This window comes from Meriones unguiculatus, chromosome 12, assembly GCF_030254825.1.
Source record: "Meriones unguiculatus strain TT.TT164.6M chromosome 12, Bangor_MerUng_6.1, whole genome shotgun sequence".
Taxonomy (NCBI): domain Eukaryota; kingdom Metazoa; phylum Chordata; class Mammalia; order Rodentia; family Muridae; genus Meriones; species Meriones unguiculatus.
Genome location: NC_083360.1, coordinates 39,686,532 through 39,707,739, shown reverse-complemented (window position 1 = coordinate 39,707,739; position 21,208 = coordinate 39,686,532). Strand labels below are relative to the sequence as shown.

General features: G+C 41.9%; 1 protein-coding gene across 5 annotated transcripts in view; it reads left to right on the top strand.

Moving 5' to 3' along the window:
- Ddc (dopa decarboxylase) overlaps positions 1–21,208 on the top strand; it is an 82,780-nt gene that overhangs the window by 29,817 nt on the left and 31,755 nt on the right. For all 5 annotated transcript variants that reach the window (XM_021647185.2, XM_021647183.2, XM_060365681.1 and 2 more), the window contains exons 5-6: positions 3,933–4,067; positions 5,092–5,235. In XM_021647185.2, the coding sequence (XP_021502860.1) occupies positions 3,933–4,067; positions 5,092–5,235 (279 nt within the window). The remainder of the gene's footprint in view (positions 1–3,932; positions 4,068–5,091; positions 5,236–21,208) is intronic.

The following is a 21,208-nucleotide window of genomic DNA, read 5'->3' as shown; positions in this document are numbered from 1 at the left end:
TCACTCTGTAGACTAGGCTGGCCTCGAACTCACAGAGATTCCCCTGCCTCTGCCTCCCAAGTGCTGGGATCACAGGCGTGTGACACCACTTTCTGGCAATTTACTTTGTAAGTTAGTAAACAAAGCAATGGGCTTCATTACGGCACTTTCAGACACATGTTATTATCCTTAATTTTTATCCACCTCCAAGTCGGTGCCCTGCCTCACCCTTCCTGTTCCTCTCCTATTAGTCCCCCTCTTGTCCAAATATTCTTTGAGACTATTATTACTGTACAATTTCTTACGATGTGCCACAATTTATAGAAATAATGCCTAAGATATTCATCTCATACTATGTTTTTGGTCTTGTGAGCAGTATTTCAGAGGACAGCCTTTAGGATAAGGTGCAACAGTCTTCCAAGACCATCATCCAAGCTTCCTCCAAGGGACACATCAGTGCTAAGCCAAGACCAGAACAGACCACACATGAGAGCAGTTCTGAGTCACCTTGTCCTACAGTGAAAACACTTTCATTTTCGAGTCTTTAATACCCAAAGATAAATCGTCTAGTTGGGTACTTCTCAAAGAACTTTACAAGTAGTGAGGTTTATTGAGTGACTACTGCAAACCTGACTGTGCTTTAGCCTATTTATTGTGCTTTATAGAATCAATTTTCATCCTCGATATACTTAGGAAGATCGGCAACATTATCAAGTAAAGTTCTCATAGCAAAGAAATTGAGGCTCAGGGAAGTCCAGGGCAGAAAGTAAAGGCAGTTTGTAAAGATGGGGTTGAGTATTATTATCAGCTCACCCAGGCTCTTTGCTTGGGACGGTGCCTGGAGGTTTGAAGGCTATGTGGGTTAAACCATCCTTTCAGTAAAGACAGTCTCATTTTCAGAAGTCCCAGCCTTAGATTAGAACTAATTCTGGCATCTCTCGGCTCGGGCTTCAACAAAGCCCTTGTGAGCTCTACCCAAAGCAGACTTCCTTGTGTTTGCTGCAGGGAGCTGGCTGGCCCTTTTCAGCTCATGAGGCTGATTGTCGGTAATTTGTGAGGCCTTAAAGAGCACCGGGCCCAGCGACAGCCCGCGAGGCAGCCTGCCTTATCGATCCCCTCAGAGCTGTAATCACAGCTTAGCCTCGGCGGCGCAGCAGTGGGTGTCTGAGCCGAATGGCACACCGTCATTGTGAGGCCCGACAAATGAGACCTGCAAAATGGGTCTCTTAATTGGGTTTGAAAGCTCTTGTGGAAGAAAAGCTGCCAATTTCTTACCCTGTGTGAGGTGACATTTGTAAAACCTAGAAGATAAAAGGACCTTTCGGCTCAGGGCATCAGCAGCCTTGAGCACCGACTCTCCCCAAAAGGTCCCTCCCACCTCAGAGCACGCTTGCCATGGCAACCTTTGTTTGCCTGAAGCAAAGGCATCAGCCAGCCACACAAAGACGGGGGGCGGGGAGGGGGAGCGGGGGGTTGCTGGTTACAGGTAAAGGAAGGAGCAAGTGTGTGGGCTTAGTTGGGTGCAGCTCAGGTCTGCTCAACCCCCCATTTCTCAGTCATGAAGCACAAAGGTCACTGGGCTCTGTCAGTGCTCTCTCTCTTCTTCCCTCAGCAAATCTCCACTTCCAGAAAGGGACAGAGAGCCATTCACTTATATGTTCAAATTTGCCCAAACCGGATCTTGCAATAGCATGTTGAGATCCAATGTTCTAAGGCTAATTGTTTTTTACACTGAAGTTTGTTGCTATTTCTTAAATTATTTTTTGTTGGCAAAAGAAAGAATTTTCTCTCAGAACATAGACAGTCCCCAACAAGTTCATAGTAGGGAGGTTGGCATGGCAAAGCATGACCTCTCAGAACCATTAATTACAAAGGAGTCCAGGGCTCTGAAGAGACGGTGGAAAAAGAATTTTTTTCTCTCTGCTTTGCTGCTGTTGTTTCTTTGAGACAGGGTCTCACGATGTAGTTCTGGCTCTCCTGGAACTCCGTAGACCAGGCTGGCTTCAGACTCACAGAAGTCAGCCTGTCTCTGCCTCCTCAGCACAGGGATTAAAGTCATGTAACACTACAACCACGATCCACTTTTTAATAGCAGATCCTAAAAATCAGAATGTGGCCAGGGGGACTGAAATAGGAGCACACAGAAGTGGGATTTGTATGTCTGCCTTCAGAGGCTTGGGTGTTCCTGAAGTAGCTGCCAGTCTTGTCAGCCAGGCCTCTTTGACGTGGTCTGAGACTATGCAAAACGACTGTGAAAGTACAGCCTGAAGGAAATGTGTGAGTCACTCAGAGGCTGAGTGAAGACCATGGTCTGTTTATTTGAACTCATGCATTAAAGCTACAGAAATAGGAATCCATGTACCCAGCTTGAAAGCTCATCCTTTTCCTCAGTGAATAGGAGTTGATTCAAAAGAGTAAGTAAAAGCAGTATATGGGGAAAATCAAAGTGGAAGATCATGACTGATGAAGGGAGATAAAATATTAATAAAGAAAAATTTGCATTTCTACACAATTCACTGTATATTTGTCTGAAAAACGCCATGGCCTTCTAAACTTTCAGTCAGCGAAAGGATGATGGTTTCTCCTGGGATTTGTCTACCAGGGAAGCTGAGCACAAACGCTAGGAGGTACCAAGAAAGACCACCTTCGCTTTGAACCACACCTAACTCATACTGCAAATCTGGGGCATGTTACAGAAGCCCACTTGAATGAAGCCCACTTTAAAAGTAGGATTATTTTACAAATTAAATGGGATAGCACAGTGGGCACTAAACCTATTTCTCTCACCCAGTCTCAGGTTTGAGAGATGAACTGTTTAGAATTCCTAAATGGTTGAGGTTCCTTGCACTGGTTCACTTGGCCGGCCACAACAAAGCACACAGTAAAGATGGCTGAAAGAGCCCAGTCATGACTCCTGAGTCCTGCAGGCCGAAGGCCAAGACCAAGGTGTCAGCAGGATTGCTTTTCCTAAGGATTGGTCTTGAATTGCTTCTCACTTCTTACTGGCTTCTCACTTCTTTCTTCTCATGGTCTCTCTCACCTTTATGTAACTCATGTCTGCCGGCTAATTTCTTATTCTTAGGATACCGGTCAGATTGGATTAGGCTCTTTCCTAAAGATTTAATTATTACTTAAAGGTCCCCTGTGTCTCTCCCTCCCTTTTTACTGTCTCCTAACATCCTTGTTTTCTTTCTTCTTTTCTTATGGGTATTTTGAGACCTTCTCACACTGTAGCCTTCTCACACTGTACCAACCTAGCCCTGTAGGTTGGTACCAGCTATATATACTCAGATTGGCCTTGAACTCACAGTTATCCTCAGGCCTCAGCCTCCTTAGTGGTAAGACTACATGCGCGTACACCATATAGCATACACCAGGCCTGCTTTTAAAGGTCCCATTTCTCTAAATTTAGGACATTCTGAGATGCTGGGGTCTAGAGACTCAATACATGGTTTGCAGGGAGCGAGCAATCACAATGCAGCCTGTTACATTAAGGAGTGGGAGAAATCTTCCAACCCAACCTCCGTGTGTCAAGGAAAATGCATTCCTATGTTATAAGCAAATACAAATTGTTCTGTCCACATGCATAGGAACACAGAGCAGGGATTGGGCAGGTTGCCCTGGATCAGTCTCTTCCTCTGATGGAAGTGGAGACAGTATGTCCCAGACCAGGCCTCAGGAACCCATGAGAAAACACCTGCAGGAGCTTGTATACGCTACAGGATCAGAATGTCAGCTCGCTGGGACATAATATGGATAAAGCAATGTCAAACTAATTACAAGAGCTAAACCAGCCCCTGCAGATGTTAGATGCAAAAATAAGTGAATTTTGCAATTTCTGGCTCAACTTTTAAAGGAAACTATGGACACAAATAATATGTCTTCCAACAGTTTAGACTGGGACTCCTTTGCAACACTTCAAATTTCATTTGGCCCTTTTTTCTTGGACTCAGGGAAGTGCCAGTGAAGCCACCTTGGTGGCCCTACTGGCTGCTCGGACTAAAGTGATCCGCCAGATGCAGGCAGCCTCCCCAGAATTAACCCAAGCTGCTATCATGGAAAAGCTGGTGGCGTACACTTCAGATCAGGTGAGTGTGCTGGGGTGGGCATTGGCCCAACGCTCTCGCCTCCCCCCATCCTCCACCCTACAGCTGAATCCAAGGAACAGTTAGTTAGCATCACGTCAAATCCAAAAGCTGTTCTCCAGGGATCTTGAGGAGAGAAACTTTTTATTCTATTGTGGGAGCTTGATAGATCTAGTCAGAAATAAAATACACATGCTAAGAGCCCCCACAACTGGCTGGTTACCATTTCTGTACTGTGGAATTGCACCATGCCCCTGTGGCTTGCCTTTAAAGCTCCACTGTGGAAAAATTGGAAGGGAGGCTCTAACCTGATGCCAAATCCCAGCTTTGTAAATCATGTACATTCTCAGAGCCTTTTTTTTATTACCAGAAGGGATAAAAGCACTGTGCTTGCTGTGACCACTCAGTCCTGCTTGTGGCTTGAGAGGACCAGCTTGGAGTTCATTATAATGCTCATAAAATCCTACAGATAGAAGCAAATAGAAAGTTAGTAGTTTTAGCTCACTTATTGTATTTATTTGACTTTTTGATTGACTGCTTTTATTGTTCCTTTTTCTTCACTTTATCTTGTTAGTTGTATGTATGTAATATCTATTATATACACATTGTATATAATACAAAACCAAAAATATATAATATATTATGTACACATTGTTTATAATACAAAACCCCAAGGTATTGAAAAGTATATTATATACACTTTGAATATACATTATACCCATTTTCTGTTTGTCACCTTTGGTGTGTATCTTGCTGTATATTTAAAATCACACATATGAGTGAAAAACTTAATCAGTGTAGTGCCAACACTTCACTCTGGTGGTGTTTGATTCACTAGACTGGAAAGCAAGATTCCAGTGTAGAAACATGTCTAGGAAAGAGGTGCTTTCATAAAGGCAGAGAAGAAATCAACTCTGCCACCTTCCTGGGGCATCTAGAGCCTAGATGCAGTGCTCTGCAGAGCCAGTGCCTCAGGTGTCAAGAGAATACACCATCACACACTTAGCTCTACTCTTTTTTGCCATAGGCACACTCTTCTGTAGAAAGAGCTGGATTGATTGGTGGAGTCAAATTAAAAGCAATTCCTTCGGATGACAACTTTTCCTTGAGAGGTTCTGCCCTTCAGGAGGCCCTGGAGCAAGACAAGGCAGCTGGCCTGATTCCATTCCTTGTAAGTTCAATGCTGGATGAAGATGGCGTGGTGGGATCCTCTGGACCTGGGGTAGAGTTTGAGGTGTGTGTGTGTGTGTGTGTGTGTTTTAGGGGAGAGGTAGTCATTGTCTTCATTTGTTGTAGTGACTTGAATGAAAAATGTCCCCTATAGTGCTAGGCATTTGAACCCTTGGTCCCCATTTGGTGGCACTATTTGGGGAGTTTTAGGTGGTACAGCCTTTCACTAGGAGTGAGCTTCAAGAAACAACAACAACAACAAAAACAAAACTCTTGCACCATTTTCACTTCACTCTTTCTGCCTCATGCTTGAGGCTCGGGATGTGAATTCTTATCTTCCTGCCTCTGTCTCCATGCTTCTTGCCTGCTGTCATGCTGTCCCTGCCATTTTGGACACTAGCTTTCTCCAAGAGTAACTCAGATCTACTCTTTTTTTCTTTGCCTTGGTAATGGTGTTCTATCACAGCAACAGAAAAGTAACTACAAGATACATGTATACCCACAAGTAAGCTCAATCACACTCCAAAGAATAGCTCAAAGCTTATAGTCACACAGACAGCCCTGGTCAAATCTAGTGGGTTACAAGACAAAACAAAACAACCTGAATGTAAGAAAGAAACTTTTTAAAGAGAAGATGGGATGTCAAGGGTAGGAATAAGATTGAAGGGAATGGGGTGTGAGAGTAACCAGAATGTGTTATATATACATGTATGAAGTTGCCAAAGAATAAAGTTACTAAAATCACATTTTAAAAGTAATAACTCTAGGCTTTGTTGCTTGGGTTTGTTGCTCTCAGCAGATATCAAGAAATTCATTTGTGGGAGGCTTGTGAACAAGTGGTGAATTTACCATCTGAGGTAAAATATCTACCTAGTCAAATGGCACACTGGCTCCTTTGTGCCGAGATATGGATTCTAGTGGGGGCTCCACCTGGTGTCTGGGAATTGTCATGTTTCTGACATAGCCAGAGCAGTATGTTCTGCCTGGGACTAATACTTCATGTTTGAAGCAATCAGAGTGTCATGACTGGGGCTCTGTGGATATTCTGTCTGGCTATATAGTGTTAACAGGGGAGCTGTAGAAATGCTGACTCCAGGCCCTTTTCCTGGATAATTTTGGAAGCATGACTATGGGTAGAACCCGGCATATTTAATAGTAATATTCTAGTGTGCATTTGTGTTTGAGAAAAATGTTCAGAAAAAAATGATCTTTTTTTTTTCCCTTTTGTTTTTTCAGCACTGGGGATGGGATCCAGGGCTTATAGGAGTAACCTTAACCCCTTATGTAGGGTATCTGCATCCAAACCCTTCTATTATTATTATTTTTAGTAAACTTATGGAATGATTGCTTTACATATAGCTTTTTATTTGTGTGTGTGCATGCATGTATCTATGTATTTGGTTTTCTGAGACAGGGTTTCTCTGTGTAGCCTTGGTTGTCATGGACTCGCTTTGTAGACCAGGCTGGCCTTGAACTCCCTCCTCCTGCCTCTTCCTTCCCAGAGTGCTGGGATTACAGGCATGCACTACCTCACCCAGCCTCCATATGGCTTTTGAAAACAGCCTCATGTCAAGTTATTCTTACCCCAGCTCAGGCTTCACGCTGTACCACCATCTTCTTCCCCACATAGTCTCCCCTGCCCCATTTTTCTCTGTCAACTTTCACATGACCTGTATTCTACTGTCCTCTCAAACCTTAAACTCTTTATTTATTCCTCTTTACCACTTTGGTCTCTTCCTCCTTTCCTGGTTTCTACTCCAAGGTAACCCCACACATCTAAAGACCGCCACTAGGATCCACATAGAGGAGGTAAAATATGGTGCTAGTCTTTCTGGGTCTGGGTTACCTGACCCACCCACATGCCTGCAAATTTCATTTTTCTTTAAAGTGGAATATTACTCTACATTCTCCATTTGTCAGCTGACAGATAGCAGACTTTACTGCCTCTCTGTTGTGCATAGAGCAGCAGTGAACTTGGATGAGCAGTTATCTCTGTAGTGGGATATTGCTAGAACTATATTCCTTGGGTATATTTCCTGGAATGGTACAGCTGGGTCACAAGGTAATCCCACTTCTCGCTTTTTGAAAAGTAGAACTTCACAGTGATATTCATGGTGGCTACACCAGTTTGTACTCCAGTCAACGGTGAGTGCTGTGTTTGTTTTCTCACATCCTCATTTGTTTTCTTGATCTTGGCATTTTATCTTGTCACAAAAAGAATTGTTTCTTATCCTCACTCTATTTCCATTTCTGAAAATAAGGTGGACTCTAATATCAATGTTGGAAACTATCCATTGTCTTCTCATAGTTTCCATTTCTTCATTTCCTCTCTCCTTGCATTCTGGGCCTATGATTACACGTATTTACATCTTTCCACTGAATATCAGGTATCTTGTATACTCATGCTTTATGCTTCAGTCTGGCCTATTTATATTTCTTCAATACTTTTTGTGTGTGTGTGTTTCAAGAAAAGGTTTCTCTGTGTAGCTATGGCTGCCCTGGAACTTGCTCTGTATACCAACCGGGTTTTGAACTCACAGAGATCCATCTGCCTCTGCCTCTGTGAGTGCTGGGATTAAAGGCATGCGCCACAGCACCCAGTTCCAATGCTCTCTTTAGCTTGCCTGGTTAATTACCTAGTTAATTAATGATAACTGTTGTTTTAATTATAAACACTAAAGTTTTTAACTTTTAATTGTGACACAATTGTGGGTTCATTAAAAATTACAGGGTCTGGAGAGCTGACTCACTGTTTAAGAACATGTACTGCTCTTGTAGAAGACAAAAGTTTGATTCCCAACGTCTATGTCAGGTGGTTCAAAGCTGCCTATAACTCTAGCTCCAGAAAGATTGAATGGCTCTGGCCTCTGTGAGCACCTGCAGTCATGTGCACATGCCCAAGCACAGATACAAGCACATAATTTGAAACAATAAAAGAAAAACCTTCTTACAGTTACAAAATTAAAACAGAGGGATCCTACACCCATCATTTTCACCCCCAAATATTACAGCCAATATAACTGCAGTATAATATTAGAACCAGTTAGTTGGCGTTGGCTTACTGTGCTTGTATAGTTCTATCTTTATAGTGATGATCCTCTAACTATTCTCCTAGTTAAAGTACTGAAGTGTTTTGGTTCTGAAATAGTCTGTTTCCTGTAGTCCCTTTCTTTACTCTCATCTTCTTGTCTCCCGTTAGCCTCACAATCTGTTTCATGTTCTAAATATCAGTAATATTGAGGATGCTATAGCAATGGGGTCATGTAGTATGTAAAAGGCTGTGGTTAGCATCTTTTCCCTCAATTTGTACCTTTGTGACCCACCCAGGTGTCACTTGTGTTCTTTTTTAATGCTGTACCACAGATTTGGTACCAGCCTGTGTACTTCTCATCACCTACTGAAAAATGCTTGGGCTTCTCCCATTTCCACCAACTGCAAGTAAAGTATATGTGAATATTAATGCATATCTATTTGGGCAGAGAAATAGTTCCATTCCTTTGGAATACATGCTGAAAAAAATTAACAAAATATTTTCTAGACTGACTGTCTTATCAGTCCACTAGTCAGCATAAAAAATTCAGGGTTACTTTTTGTCATTGTTGTTTGCTTGTTTTTTGGCTTTCTCATAAGCATTTGGTGTTTGTCATTATTTTTTATTTTAGTTCTAATGATAGGAGTGTAATAATATCTCCTAGGGTCATCATAATCATTTCTCTGATGACTAACACTGTTAAATGTCTTTTCATGTGGATATTTACCATCCATCCATTTTTAGTAAAATGTGAAATCATTTCTTTTGTCCATGTTCTAAATACTTGATGGATTTTTTTAAAGATTTTTTTAAGAGACAAAGAAAGTGTGTGTGTGTGTGTGTGTGTGTGTGATGTGTAGGTGCCCTCAGAGTTCAGAAGAAGGTGTTGGATTCCTTTGGAGCTATAGTTTGTTCCAGGCAGCTGTGAGCTGCTCCATAATGGGTACTAGGAACTGAAATTGGATCCTCTGCAAAAACAGTATGTGCTCTCAGCCGCTAAGCCATCTTTCCAGCCCCTGAATTGATTTTTAACTTTTTTCCCTTTTAAATACAGTGTTTTTATGAATTCCATGAGGATTTTGTACAACGTATTTTTATACTATTCACCCCCAATTTCTCTCCCTAATTCTTTTCAAATCTACCCACACCTCTACCCGCTCCCAGACCCGTGTCTCTCTCCCCCCTATTAAAATAACTCGCTGAGTCTCCTTTGTGTTGCCCAGATCCTCACGGGTGTGAGAGGAGCCGCTGGAGCGGAGCTGACATGCCAGGGCCACACCCTTAAAGAAAACTGACTCTCCTTCCCCCCAGAAGCCATCAATAGAAGTCCTGCCTAGGGTTTCTTTCTTTTTTTTTTTTTTTCTTAAAGTAACAGATTGATTTTGTTAGAGCAGTTTTAGGTTGCTGCTGTCACAGAATACCTAACAGAAATAATTTAAGGAGGAAGGAATTATTCTGGCTCCTGGTTTAGGGAACACAGCCTATCAGATGGTAGCAGGGGCTGCTTGGAGGGTAGTTGGAATGTGAGGCAGCTGTTCAATCACATCAGCAGTCAGAAAGCACAGAGCTCAGGCTAGAAGGGAGCTGGCCAAGAACTCATGAGGCCTGCCGACAATAACCCACTTCCCCTAGCTAGGCCCCATGTCCCAAATGTTCTACAGCATTCTAAAGCTGCACCGCCACCTGTGCAAGTGTTGAAACACATAAGCCTGTGAGGGACATTCCACATTCAAGCCACAACTCAGCCACAACTCAGGTTCACAAAGAAAAATAGAACAGAAAGTTTCCATGCTGACTTACATGTTTTCCAAATGTCTTCTCACAGTCTGTAGCTGGTTATAATCTCTGAATCTGTTTCTTTTGTCTTTGGTGAGACATATATCTAATTTCAGTGAAGTACAACTTATGCTTTCTTTCCACAGATCAGAATACTTTTGGTATACTATATAAAAGTTTATTAGCCGGTCCAAAGAGAGGTAACTTTTCCTTCCTGGAGTAATGCTAAATAGTGTTAAAAAACAAAACAAAACATACAAACAAATAAAAAAGAAAAAGTCTTTAAATACTCTTTGTGATGTTCATTTTCTCACAACTAATCAAACACTCAGAAGAATGAACAGCTTTAGGCTCTCCCTTGCTGCCATAGTTGCAACAGGACTGTCAGGCAAATAGTCAGCCACCCTTACGCCAGGACCAGCTATTGAGAACAGTTTACAGCCACCCTGAGAAAACAAGACAACCATAGTTGATTGTTCCAACTACTGAAGGTACAGCATCAGCCAGGGATGTTTGAAATCTTTCATGCTTGGCCTTTTGCTATCACAAGCTTCCATGAGCTCTATATAACCCTGCAACCATTTCCACACAAGCCAGAAGGAAACCAGGTCCACGTTGGCCTAGCAAAGACACTGCTGTGCCTGGGGCTAAAGAGGCAAGGATGTGATTGATCCAAATAGAAGTCTCAATGATGTGGTTGGTGCTAAGGGGCACGACTGTATTGGTCCAAAACAAATGGCAATTTCTGCCTAAAAGCCTCTTTTCATGGTCTACTTAGAGTTCCCAGACTCACTGAGTGTATCAGCTTAGATATACTCTGCTGTGCTGCCTTCCCTGGTGTTGCAACATTGGGCCTGATAAAAGGATTTTCTCCAGTGGTCTTTCCTTTTAGTAGTGAGGCTGAGCAACAGAAAGAGCAGAGCTGCAGTGATGGGAAAGGCAGCAGAGTGGCAGTGGCGACAGCTGAGCAGTTGGCAGGCTGGGCTGTGAAAGAGGCAAGGCAGCTGCTCGACAGCTGAAGAAGAATCCGATGAACCGTTTGGGAGCAGCTAGGGTGGGATGAAGAAGGGCTGAAGAAGAGAGGCAATGAGAGAGGGTGGACAGCTGAGACTGAGGAAGGATAAAGAGACCATAAGGTGTCAGAAAAGAAAAACTGCAGGCCCTGGTTGCCAGAAGAATTCCAGAGAACTGTCAGATCTCTAAGACCAAGGGTCTCAGATGCCCCAGGCCTAGCACGTAACGCTGGCCAGAGTTTGGGGTTCAGGAATTCCAACTTCCTTGGCCTACACGTGATGTGTGATACTGGTTACTGTCAAAAGCTGAGAAATCCTTACACTCCTGCTGCCCACAAACTTCAACCCTAATTACAACCAAGGGCTGAAAAATCCCAACTTTCTAGGCTTACACAAGAGCTATAGCACGTACAGGGCTTAGAGTCCCAATATTCAAGGCATGCATGAAGATTGTAACACTAGAAGGTGCCACCTGCTGTTGCTCCCACCTGCTTACTGCCATCACTCACTGCTGCAAAACACCAAGGGAAACAAAAGCGCCCAGTACTTGAAGGCTGTCTCCTTGGCTACACATTATTTCTGTATAAACAGAACAAAAGGACTCCAGCCAACTGATTCAACACCATGACCAGATAGATTTTCTTCAGTGTTACATTCTAGGAGCTTTGTAGTTTTCTGCTTTATACTTAAATCTATAATCTATTTTCAGCTGATTTTTGTGAAAGGAATAAACCGTGTTTAGGGTCCTCCCAGGCAGTGCACATTCGTGTGTTGTGATGAGCCATTGTTCCAGAGTGGTCTGCTGAAAGACTATACTTCCTCCATAAAATAACCATTCCTCCTTTGTCAAAGCTTGGCTTACATGTGTAGACCTATTTCTAGTCTGCTGGTCTGGCTTTTTCTCTCTTTTTCTAAGACCACACTGTCTTGGTTATTGCAGGTTTATAGTAAGTTGCTAAGTTTAAAATTGATTCTGTTTCCTTTAGAGTTTTTTGACTCTTCATTAAAGCTTTAGACTCCATGGTTAATCCCTAACACGAGGCTCATGGCTATTATCAAGCTGAGGAAGTTTTGCATGATCCTAGTTGGCGAAAAGGTAACTTTGCTTCGAATCACATACAATGATGTCACTTTTTTTTTTCTTGAACCAGATGATATTTATTTGTTTTCGAACATTCAACCAACCTTTACATCTGCAGTAGACCACACTTGGTTGTAGTATGTAATTATTTTCTTACTGTTGCATTAATTTTTGCTAATATTTTAAGAAAGGTTCTTATATCTATATTTTTGACAGATACTCGGTTATCATACCCCTTTCTGGAAGTTCCTGTCTAGTTTGGGTATTATGGTAATGTTAGTATCATAGATGAGCTATGTATATCATGTTTCTTTCTGAAATGTTCAGTGGAAGAACCAAGGAGCCCATTTGGGTGCTTTCTGATTTTTAAAGTTACTGACTATTGACACAATTTCAATAGACACAGCTCTGCTGAGATTACTTATTTATCTTTATGTAAGATTTACGTTGAATTTCCCCCCCCCAAAAAAAATCTGTGCATTTCATTTGGGTCTTTAAATTTGTGGACATTGAGCCCATGTTATTTCTAATTATCTCTTTAATGTCTATGAGCTCAGAGCCCATAAAATTCTTTTTTTAATTTTTTTCTTTTTTTCATAATATTCTTTTTTTTCATAATATTCTTTATTATCTTTTCAATGCCAATGAGGTCAGCAGTGATGATTCCAGTTTCAATTTTGATCTTAATAATTTGTGTCTCTGCCTTTTTGTCTTAGCTAGTCTGGATAGAGGTCTGTCACACTTATTGATCTTTTTAAAGAATCAACTTTTTACTATTCTCCATTTCAATGATTTATTTCTTTTTATTTTCTTATATTCACTTTGCACTTAATTTTCTTTTTACTAGTTTTCTAAAGTGATCACTTAGGTTGCAGATTAGACTTGCCTTCTATTCTGGTTTATGCATTCAATGCTATAAGTCTCTCTTTAATCACTTTAACTGTCCTGATAAATTATCTTGAGATGTAGTGTCATATTCTATGAGCTGAAGTTCTTTTTAGTATTTCTTAAAAATTTCCCTTTGACATTTAGAAATGTGTTTTATGATTACTCAGAGTTTGGGCTATAATCTAGCTATCTTCTGATTTCTAGTTAAATTCCACTGTAATTTAAGAACCTGTCTTATATAATGTCTATTCTTTCAAATTTATTGAGCCATGTCTTATGGCCCAGAACATGGCTTGTGTTAGTGAATGTTCCATGTGAACATGTGAAGAAGATACATTCCATGGTCATTATGTGAAGGATTTTATAGTTTTCATTAGATTCAGTGATTAATGGCACTTCTCAGTTCAAAACTGTCTCTATGAAATTTCTGTCTCTTGGCTCTGTCCATTCCTGGTAGACGAGTGTTAAGAGTCTTCAACTGTAAGGGTTAGCTCATCTCTTTCTTTCCACAGGTTTATCAATTTTTAAACATGTCTGTTTTGATGAGGGATGCAAACCAATAAGGGCTGCCCTTTTTTTAGGGAACTGACCCTTCAGCATTATGAAAAGTTATTTCCTGTTGCTATGTTGTCCCTGCTTTACTCTCTGTGATTTTTTTTTAATTTTTAAACTTTGAGGAAATACATGTCATATAAAATACAGTATTCACTTCCAAATGTGTAGTTCACTGCTGCTTAGTACATTAGACCCGAAGCTCCTGCTGTGTATCACTGCCACACCGTCACAAGTTTGAGCAGTCTGAAGTGGCACCATTGTACGCCAGGGACCATCTGGGCGTGTGTTATGAAATATGAGCTTTCAGAATAATCATTGCTATTGTTTTACTCCACAAGCTAAGATTACAATTTTTCTTTGCAATTCTGTGCATGTACTTACTATAAACTAATGTACGTTCAAATGATTCCTTTATGTGAAATTATTACATTTGCCAATGTATAAAACTACTTTTCTCTCAAAAGATTGAAATTTTGTGTGTTTTAAATAGGAACTTCCCCTCCCTCAAGCCCCTGGAAGTCACTCTTGTGCCTATGAATTTCCTTGCTTCAAGTGCCTCCGGGTACCTCTTTTCATGAACAATACTTTTCACTTAGCATAAGATCTTAGTTTCTATCTTTTTTTTTTCTTTGTCTGTGTGTGGTGTAGTGTATGTGTATTCATGAGGTTTATGCATATGGCTGTATCTCACAATTCACATATGTGTATACTATATGCATGGAGTAGTATGTACATATGTCCTTTTGTGTATGTACATGTGCACATTTGCTGTCAATGTTAGCTATCTTGATCATTTGCTCTCCATCTTAATTTTTGAGACAAGATTTCTCACTGAACTCGGATCTAGGTTGCCTCATTAATGAAATCCAGGGATCTACATATTTCACTCCCTCCCCAAGCACTGGAATTACAGGCACAAACTGCCTCACTCAATTTTTCACATGGATGCAGGGGATTAACTGCCAATCCTCATGCTTGCATGGCAGATATTTTACCAACTGCAAGATTTCCACAGCCCTTCTACTCTCCCTAAGGCTGACTAATAAGAAAAATATTCTGCCACTGTCTAATTTCTCTCTGTATGGTGTAGAGTACCCCTGGTCCTAGTGTGCTTTTTATGGCTGTGGTAAAAATTGACCAAATGTAACTTGGGCAGGAAAGGCTTTATTTAACGTATAAAACCCAATCACAGTCTATCATAAAAGGAAGTCAAAGGCAGGGCTGGAGAGATGGCTCAGTGGTTAAGAACACGGGCTGCTCTTTCTGAGGACCCGGTTCAATTCCTAGTACCCACCTCAGGCAGGTCAGAGAAAATCTGACACTTCTTCTGGTCTCTGACATGAACATATATATGCATAATTAAATATTAAAAAGTCTTAAAAAATGGTTCTGTGCCTATAAAGGGAAGTCAGGGAAGAAACTCAAGTCAGAAACCTGGAGGCAGGGAGTGAAGCAGAGGCCATGGAGCAATCCTCCGTATTACTGGCTTGTTCTCATGGCTTGCTCGATTTTCTTATACAATCCAGACCATCTGCCCAGAGGTAATATTTCCCACAGTGAGCTTGGCCCTCTCACATCACACATTAATCAAGAAAATGCCCCCACAGACTTGCTTACAGGCCAATTTGATGGAAGCATTTTCTCAATTGAGGTTCCCTATTCCCAGAGGATCCTAGCTTGTGTCAAGTTGACAAAAAACTAACCAGCACACTCTCAAATTTCCTGCATTACTGTGTTCAGTTTAATTTTTTTTGTAATGAAATGTTTACATTCAATATATACATCGGGCTTATGGAAAATGTACAGAAATGAGAGGTTTATGCATATGGTTGTGTCTCACAATTCACAGGATATTGTTTCCAGGATGCCTGTTGATGCTCAGCTGCTTTATATGAAAGCCCACAATATTTGCATATAACCTTGGTACCTTCCTACATATTTTAAGTGCTTCTGATGTCTACAGTAATGCCTACACTTCATTTTATTAATGGATTCAGCATATGGTGCTCTGTGCCCAGCAGATTAGAGTGTTTTTTTTTGGAACTCTCTGACATTTTTTCCTAATATTTTAAAAATTTCACTTTTAATCGAAAAGAGAGTTATTAGAATTTTGTATGGCACATTCTAATCATGGTTTTCCCTTGCTATCTCCTCCCAAATCCTCCCCACCTCTCCACCCTTCCAATGCTATGCATTCTTTCTTTCTCTTTCGCGTAAGAAGACAAATCGGCAAATAGAAAAGGCAAATAAGAATAAGGTGAAATGAGCTAACAAAAAGAACAAAAGAAAGAAAAGAGGAGAGAAAGAAAGAAAGGAGGAACAAAGAAAGATTACAAGAAATGCATAAATACACACAGAGAGACTCAGACCACACACACACACACAGACACACAGACACAGACTCAGACCACACACACACACACACACACACACATACACACACGCACACACCTTAAAAACACAGGATCAAAAGCCATACAAGCAAAAAACCAGTAAGGTTTTTTTAAAAAAAATAAATGCCCAAACAAAGCAACATGAAAAAAAAATGCCCAAACAAAGCAACATGAGACAAAAATAAAATTTCCAAAAACTCCTTTGAGTTCATTTTGTGTTGGCCATCCACTGCTGGGCATGGGGCCTGCCCTTAAGAGTGTTTTGTACACCCAGAGAGACCCCGTTGGAGAAACTGACTTTTCCTTTGTTCGTAGTTGTTAATTAGAGCTAGATCCTTGGCTGCAGAGGGGAGCTGCTTCCCCATCTCAGGTCTGGGATCCTGTCTGGTTTGGATCTGTGCAGGTCCTGTGCAAGCTGCCACAGTCTCTGTCAGTTCATATGTGTATCGTTCTTGTTTTGTCTGAAAATTACTATTTCTATGGTATCATTCATCCCCTCTGGCTCTCACAATCTTTTTGCCTCCTCTTTCATATAGTTCCCTGAGCCTTGAGGGGAGGTATTTGATGAATGCCTCCCTTTTAGGACTGAGTGTTTGTTCCAAAGTCTCTCTAAAACTGTAGTTCCATGCATTAGTTCCCACCTACTGCAAGGAAGCTTCTCTGACGATGGCTGAGCAAGACACTGAGCTCTGAGTATAGCAGAATGTCATTAGGAGTCATTTTATTACTATGTTCCTATAGCAGAACAGTAGTATTTGGTTTTCCCCTAGGTCTGTGGCCTATTTAGTCTCAGATTCTTTGCCACCCAAGCAGTCTCAAGTGTGGGTTCTGTCTTGTGGAGTGCGATTTTTTTTTCCTAGTATTTTGATTTGAGGTTGTTGGAACCAAACCTCAAATCAAACCTCAGATACAGAGGGTCAACTGTATTTGTGTGCTCAATTGAAGAAACCAGCTGAAGAGAAACACAGGACTTACATGAACACTGAAAAGTCCATTTAAAGAAAGCCACATTTTATTTTCATGCAGGAGGGGAGAAAGAAACAATATCCCATTTTTCAAAATTGTGTTTTAACAACCCAAATTGCAAAAAATATTAGAGTATATTGTTGTTGTTTTTCAGAAAGAAACCACAGATATCTTTGGCACAAAGAGAAGTGTCACAGTTCATTCATGCATTCATATATTTAACAAATGCTTGTATCGCAGTGTACCTTGTACCAACTCTAAGGATATCTGACCAGCCACGGTTTATTTCATCTTGGAATGGTTTCTAGTGGCAAAGATAGAGATATGCCTAGTCTTTGCACCATTTCATGATAACTACATATACAGACAAGAGTAGAAGATGCAATCAGCTTTGGAGAGGATCAATAATGCCTGTTGCTAAGCAACAGTATATATAAGCAACTATATCCTAGAGTTTAGACAGGCAGGGACTTGTGGTGCATTGCATTTTTTTGTTTGTTTATTTTGTTTTGTTTTTTGTTAAGGGAATGAGGACTGATAACATTCATCAGCATGAAAAACACAGGGTATTTGAAACAGTGTGTATGGTTTGTTTTTTCGAAGTGCAGCTTGGGGCTATTTAATTGGGATACATCCTCCTGCCCCAGATGGGGAAGGGATAGTAGCTAGGCCTGGTCTTAGGACCCTAATGTTCTTTAGTGGTTATAAGTATTTGTATGTGTGCATGTAATTGCTACATGTGCCCACCCTCCTGGGATGCAGGGATGTAGCCTTTAGTATATGTCAAGAATTGCAGACCCCTCAAACTGGAGACCCACTACTGAGAATAAGAGGCACATTTGGCATAGTTTGACCAAGGAAGCTGACTCTGTCCCTCCACAGACTAGCTTGAGTCCTATAATAAAGTTTCTCTCTATTTTCACCATGATAGTTTGCTTCTCCAATAAGCCACCTTAATAACATCAGCAAAGGGCAATGCCTGCAAGGCCTGTACGTGAGGAGATGGAGCTGGTGGAGTAGGGACAGCAGGCGAGGAGGTCACACAGGCTCTGTCACTAGCAGGAAGGCCGCAGGCTCTCGAGATAGAGGCTTGCTCTGGCTCCTGCCCCCTCCTGCTGCACAAATGTGATTACTGCTCTGCAGAGCACACTGAAATCAGGTTAGCGTCACTGAGTGATGCTGAGCCGGGGGTAATCAGAGCCTGGAGCAGAGCAGGTGCTAGCTTTAATATGGCTTCTGAGAATTAGGACAAGCTGACTTGTAGCTCCATGGCACGTGGACAGGCCATTAGAACACTGTCCATGCAGCCCCCTGATGCTTCACCGTCTTAGGTCCTACTGCCTACCCACAGCTCCTCTGCAGCTAGAAAGGACTAAGGCCTGTAGCAAGAACTCTGTCCTCTAAAAGTGTGGCCATTGGTGTCACTTTAATCTGTCCCTGCCCATGTGCTTTTGGACAATTACTTACTCTGGCACCTTCCTTACATCAAGTATGAAGCAGGGATCATGAGTCTATCTAAGCTGAGTCACACAGGAAGCAGTTAGCAATCAGCCCCGCACCGACAAAACATTAAAACCAGTCACTCATTTCTATTCCCTGTCAAGGCTCCGTGCAGAACAGGGCATAATGTTACTGTTTGTGCACAGTTTTAAGCTCATTATAAAGAAATCAATAACTGTCTGCAAATTTAAGAAGGAACGTTTATGTTTGGCCACAAGCTCATCTCAAGCGATAAGCAGTAATCATATTTGGCAGAAACCACTCTGTATACTCTGTGCACGCAGCAATAGATAAAAGCCGTTTTTAACAAGCAAATGTTTAACATGTATGAATTTAACAGCAGAAATTATTGCGCTTAGGCCAATTAGTGTTTAGATGAGAAAATGAGATGAAGCTGAAGCAATTGCTGCACTGCAGATATGTCATTTCTGAGAGACACAAAATTGAGAAAATCACGCAGTGTTAATCTGTCTTTACTGAAACTGAGCAATTTTACCCTGAATAACACAGACAAAGCATTTTATGAGTCTTATGTGAAGCAACCCGCTAGCCAGGTACCTAACGCGAAGCATTTTAATATTCAGTTAAATGTCAAGATGAAATTACAGATACCAGAGAAAAATCACTGAGGCCCTGAGGCCCACTGCATGACTCATCTTGTGCAAATGAGGCAAGTGTGGAGAATGTTGAATGCATTAAGTGAAGAAACTGGGTGGAGATACAGAAGAGCTTGAGGCTCCAGGAAAGGCTGGAAACAGGGAGCCTGAAAGCCCACTGCTACCTTTCACACTGGGCAAGTCCTGTGTCCACTGTGTTACCTGGTGAGTGAGAAAATGGAGCTCAGCAAGCAACCCAGCAGTGTGTCTCCCAAGATAATACAACTGAGCTTCACACTGCTCTCTCTCTCTCTGCCTCTCCCTCCCTCCCCCTTTCTCTCTCACATATACACACATTTGGTTTTTGTTCTTTTGGGATAGGCTTTTCTGTTTTGGAAATATATTATGCCCTGGAAATCACAGCCAGGTCATCAGGCTGGTGGCAAGATTTACCTGCTGAGCCATCTTGCCTGCCCTAAAATAATCTTTCTGCATAGGCCCAACTGACTTCAAACCTGAGATCCTGCTGCCTCCACTGCTGAAAGCTAGAATAGCAGGCTAGTGCCACTGTTCCTGATGCTTTTCTGATGCTTGAACATCTTTGGGCAATGTTGTCCCTAGAGTGCCTACCTCTTCTGGATCAAAGACTGACTAGCAAACCCACCATTCATATGCCTCTGAGGTTCTCGATGCAGGGCACTGTCTTTCATACTTGCCTTTGGACCAGCCAGGTACCAAATAATTACAGCACCTAAAATTTGTCAAAGCAGCCTTTTTGCATGCCTGGCCTGTTACTTCCGATGAGCCCGAAGAGAAAGGCTCCCATTCGCAATCTTGTACTCAGATCTGATGGTCCTAGAGCTTCTGCATATGGCCTCAGAGGTGTACCCATGGCATGACATGGTCTTCTTCTTAGGGACCTGTGAGCAGGATAACTACCTGTATAATCATAAAGTCTATATTTAAATGTTTACCTCTGCTGGGCCTGAGGACAGCCCTGTGAGCAGAGAACCTTTGTGGACATAGGTTGGAATTCCAGAGAACCTGTCAGAGCCCAGCCAGCACCTGCTTTTTCACCTTCTCATACACCTGGGTACAGAAACACTCTAGTCCCTGGTAAAAGCATTACCTATGAGAACCAGTGCCAAGTACCTCCACCAACCCGGGCTTCTACAAGAGCAGCAGGGCCCAGGCAGCTAGGTGGGAGACCCGTAGACGCCAGTTTCCCTGGAAAGAGAGTGATGATCTCTCTGAGAGGTGGGTTTGGCTCTCAGGGCAAACATAGTTGGTCATCTCTGAAATTGAGCCAGAAAGGCCCTGGAGAGATGTCTGAAGTTCTGGCTAGCCCAACTTAACACTACACCTGCAGTGTAGGTAACATTATTGGAGGGGTCAGGAGGAGGGGAAGACTTGACACAAGGGTGAAAACATTGTTCAAAGAGTATTGTGTGATGCTGTTTCCAGGGAGACTTGAACAATCATGCACCCTTGACATTTGACATATGACTGGCACAAGGGTGTATGGAATTGCATGTTTCTATCAAGCCTGAGGAGAAAGTTCACTGTCCCAGCGGCATCATTTCTATGAATCAGTCTGAGCCTTGGCTTTCATAAACAGTTTTTTTTTTTTCCCCAATCACCTGGAGAATGTCAGTTTGGCAGATATATTTCAGCAACAATTTCATGTCCAGCAAAGGAATTTGTCCAGCAAATTCCCACCAACAGAAAGACCTGGTTTCAAGAACACAGTGAGCCTGGAGGAAGAGACAGTCACAGGAGTGAACCACACAAATAAGAGCATCGCAGGGCACTGAGGGGCTGGGCTGTACAGTGATTCTGGGTCATAGTTTTCATTGCATGACCCACAGTATTGCATGCATTCTCAGCATCACTGCCAGTGCCAGTGGAACTTTCTCATAGACCTTTTGAAGGTTGAAGCAAATCTTTGGGAGCAAAGTCATTCTGGATAAGAAGAGTCACAGAATAAGGGCGTTGAGCCACACTCTCTAACAGTGTCCTGGTGTGGCTTGACTAGGCCTTCACTGTGGCTGTACAAGAACCACTCTACACATATACACACACATACCACCGCTACCACCACCAGACTAGGAAGAAAATGTCTAAATTCTTTGTTCTGTGGAAACTATCTTTTTTCTACCCAAGGCACAATCCCCT